This window comes from Rhea pennata, chromosome 26, assembly GCF_028389875.1.
Source record: "Rhea pennata isolate bPtePen1 chromosome 26, bPtePen1.pri, whole genome shotgun sequence".
NCBI classification, from domain to species: Eukaryota; Metazoa; Chordata; class Aves; order Rheiformes; family Rheidae; genus Rhea; species Rhea pennata.
The window spans coordinates 224,840-227,994 of NC_084688.1; the positions used below are offsets into that span (position 1 = coordinate 224,840).

A 3,155-nucleotide genomic window follows, 5' to 3' on the forward strand; every position below is an offset into this window, starting at 1 on the left:
CGCAGGTACCTGCCCCTACCATGTAGCCTTTCCTGGGATTTACATGGTGGTGACTCATCATCACCAGGTTCCTGACCTCACAGGCAATGCCATGGGAAACTCTTTGTGGAAACATATGGCCTCCTGGTCCTGCAATTAATCAAAATTTTGCACCCCTCCCCCCCCCCCGCTGAAACTAGCAACAAATTGAAGGACCTGCTGATTTCAGGGAGATAAAGCAAGTCAGCAAAACAGCTAAGGGTGAGGTGCTGGTGCAGAGTGAGGATGCCAAGTATGCAGAGCAATGGCTATATAACATCCCTGAGGCCATTTAAACTGTTCACTGCAAGTTCTCTTACATAAAAGAGTGATTAGGTGCTGAGACACATCCCAGTGGAACACTCAGCTATGCACTTCATGATCACTGGGTTTCATTAACCACCAAAGCATCTCATCTCACTTGAAGTGCTCCAAGGACTTTTCCCTCCATGCCAGCAGGGCCAGGAGCTGAGCAGGGACACAAAGGCCAAGCAGCTCCAATAGGCTATTTTTATCCTAGATCACTGCATCAGCACTGAGCTACTGAACAGCCCTGTAATCACAGAAGACATTTACACCAGGGCACCCCCATCCAGGTCAGCCAATACTGCAGACCACGGCACAGCAGCTGTGGTGCAGACTGAAACAGTCTCTGCCAAGATACCCATTTGTGCTCATCTCTAACCATTGGGCTTGACACTACACCTACATTAGGCCAGAAAGATGGACCATGTTCCTGTTATATATATGCTTATGCCAGGGAACAACATCAGCGTTCTCTCCCCCAGATACCTAATCCCAACCACAAAACTAATTCCCAGCACTAAGCAATATGTTCAGACTGTATGTAGTAACTGTGACCTGCTATTGCTAAGCTCGAAGATTCTCTTTGCCCCAATGGCTACCCTTCCCAGGGAAATAGCCAGCCGGGAAAAGCTGGCTGTTTAGTGGCGCTCCTCTGCAATTAAAGGATCACAGGAACTTGAGTGGGTCGGGAATGAGAGCAGTCCTCATGCAGCTCACCTGCAACCTGTAGAGATGCTGCCTAACATCTGTTTTCACAAAACACCTATCTAGAATATAGAAAGAAGACAAGCCTCCCCCGCCCCATGTCTCCCAAAAGCTAAAACACTTTGGTGCATCATCATTATTTATTGCTGAATACTCTCAGACTAAAGTTAGCGCGCCACATACCAGTATTACACACTCCTTCCTAGGGAGCAGGGAACGACTCTGTGTTCTGCTACAAATCAGTAGTTCATACATTCAGCACAGCCAGGATAATTTGTGCTTCACATAGCACTTCACCTCAGCAGAAAGCACATGAAGCACAGAGCCTAAGATCAAAGTCAGTGGAGGAGAAAACCCAAGTGCTGAGGTGCAGAAGGCTCTGCATAGAGCTATTGAAGCTGGTCTCCCGCTCCTGAAACCAGCGGGATCGGCCACTACAGACTGAGGCAGGACAGCATATATAACAATTACAGATCAGTGCTGTCCCTGAAATTTGGGGTTCTTTTTGAAAACCTTTTAGCATCAATCTGTTCTTCAAGTCTCACTAATTCTTGGAGTCACTGGCATCCTGTGGCAGCAAAAATTTCATGCAAAATCTTTTGATAGGACCCCCTCCAGATCTGGAGGGGAGGTGCTTCTGATCTACTTTATGCAGCTCTCAGTTGGCTTTATATACTTCCATTAAGCCTGCTTTACTTGTGGAAGGGAAGTCATTCCCACATGGCCTCTACAAAGACAGGTAGTATGAAAGACTCTTCCTTGGTATTGTGAAGGCACCGCATGCAGAACTGAAGTCATCCTCATTAAGGAATATTTGAGGGCATCTTTTCTACTAAAAGTCTCTGCCGACACGATTGAGGGATTGCTCTGCCAGGAACCTATATGGAAAGAGAGGAGCCCCCAGTCTGTTGCCTCTCTCCTACCAACACCACTTTATTCCTGCCACAATCCTTTCCATAAAGCAGACAGAGAAGGCGAGGTGGGCTGCAATAACAAATCCAGGTGGGGACGAGCATCATGCTTGCAACCTCCGTAAGGGGTGCGAGAGGGAAACGGGGTCACAGCACCCACCTCCCTGTGCCAGCCCCACACACCCGGGCGGCCGCGGCTCTTCTCTCCCTCAGCGCCGGCTGCGCCCGAGCCGCTGCAGCCTTCTGCGCTTGAGGATCATGTCGTAGAGGCTGCGCAGCCCCTGCTGCAGCCCCAGCCCGTCGCGGGCGCTGCAGCCCTGCACGCAGCGCGGCGTGCCGGCGCCCAGCTCCTGCAGCCCGAGCCGCCGTTCCACCTCGGGAACGGCCAGCGCTGCCGGCACGTCCTGCTTGTTAGCCAGCACGAGCAGCGGGACGCCCTGCGCCTCGGCGGCGTGGGCGATGCGGTGCAGCTCCAGGCGCGCCTCCTCCAGCCGCTCGCCCTCCGCCGAGTCCACCACGAAGACGAGCCCGTCGGTGCGCCGCGCGTAAGAGCGCCACAGCGGGCGCAGCTTCTCCCGCCCGCCCACGTCCCACACCTGGAAGGTGGCGGCGCGGGCGTGGCCCAGCGGAACCCGCACCCGCTCCGTGTTGAAGCCCTTGGTGGGCGCGCTCTGCACGAACTCCTGCAGCTTCAGCCTGTACAGCAGCGATGTCTTGCCGGCCGCGTCCAGCCCTAGCACCACCACATGCAGCGCCTGGAAGGGCGGCAGGAACGGCGGGGCCGGCGCCATGTCCACCAGCCGGTTCCCCATGGCCGCGGCGCCCCGAGCGCGGCCGCGCCAGCAGCCCCGCGGCCGCAGCCCCGCTCCCGCCCGCGGAGACCGCCCCGCCCGCGCTCCACGCGCCCCTAAAGCCCCGCCCGCCCCGCGGCCGGAACCAATCCGCACGCGGCCGGGGGGCCGCTGGTGACCCGGAGGCGGGGTCGCGCGCCTGTTGCCAGGTGCCCGCCGCTGCCGCCCGGGAGCCGCCATGTCGGCTCAGCACTGGGAGGCGCGGCGTAGGCAGGCGGCGCTGGAGCGGCGCCACCGGGCCCTGCTCCCGCGGGTGCGTGCGGGGCCGGGCGGGCCGGGCCCGTGGGGCCGGGCGGCCGCTCACCACCTTCTCTGTGCCTCGTAGGTGGAAGAGGTCCCCGAGAGGCGCTGCGAGCACAGGACC

At 57.4% G+C, this 3,155-nt stretch overlaps 1 protein-coding gene across 1 annotated transcript; it reads right to left on the bottom strand.

Moving 5' to 3' along the window:
• Positions 1-1,150: 1,150 nt before the first annotated feature.
• On the bottom strand, positions 1,151-2,775 carry ARL4D (ADP ribosylation factor like GTPase 4D). Its single transcript, XM_062595661.1, has one exon. The coding sequence runs from the start codon at positions 2,750-2,752 to the stop codon at positions 2,150-2,152; it is 603 nt and encodes a 200-aa protein (XP_062451645.1). The 5' UTR covers positions 2,753-2,775; the 3' UTR covers positions 1,151-2,149.
• Positions 2,776-3,155: the final 380 nt, after the last annotated feature.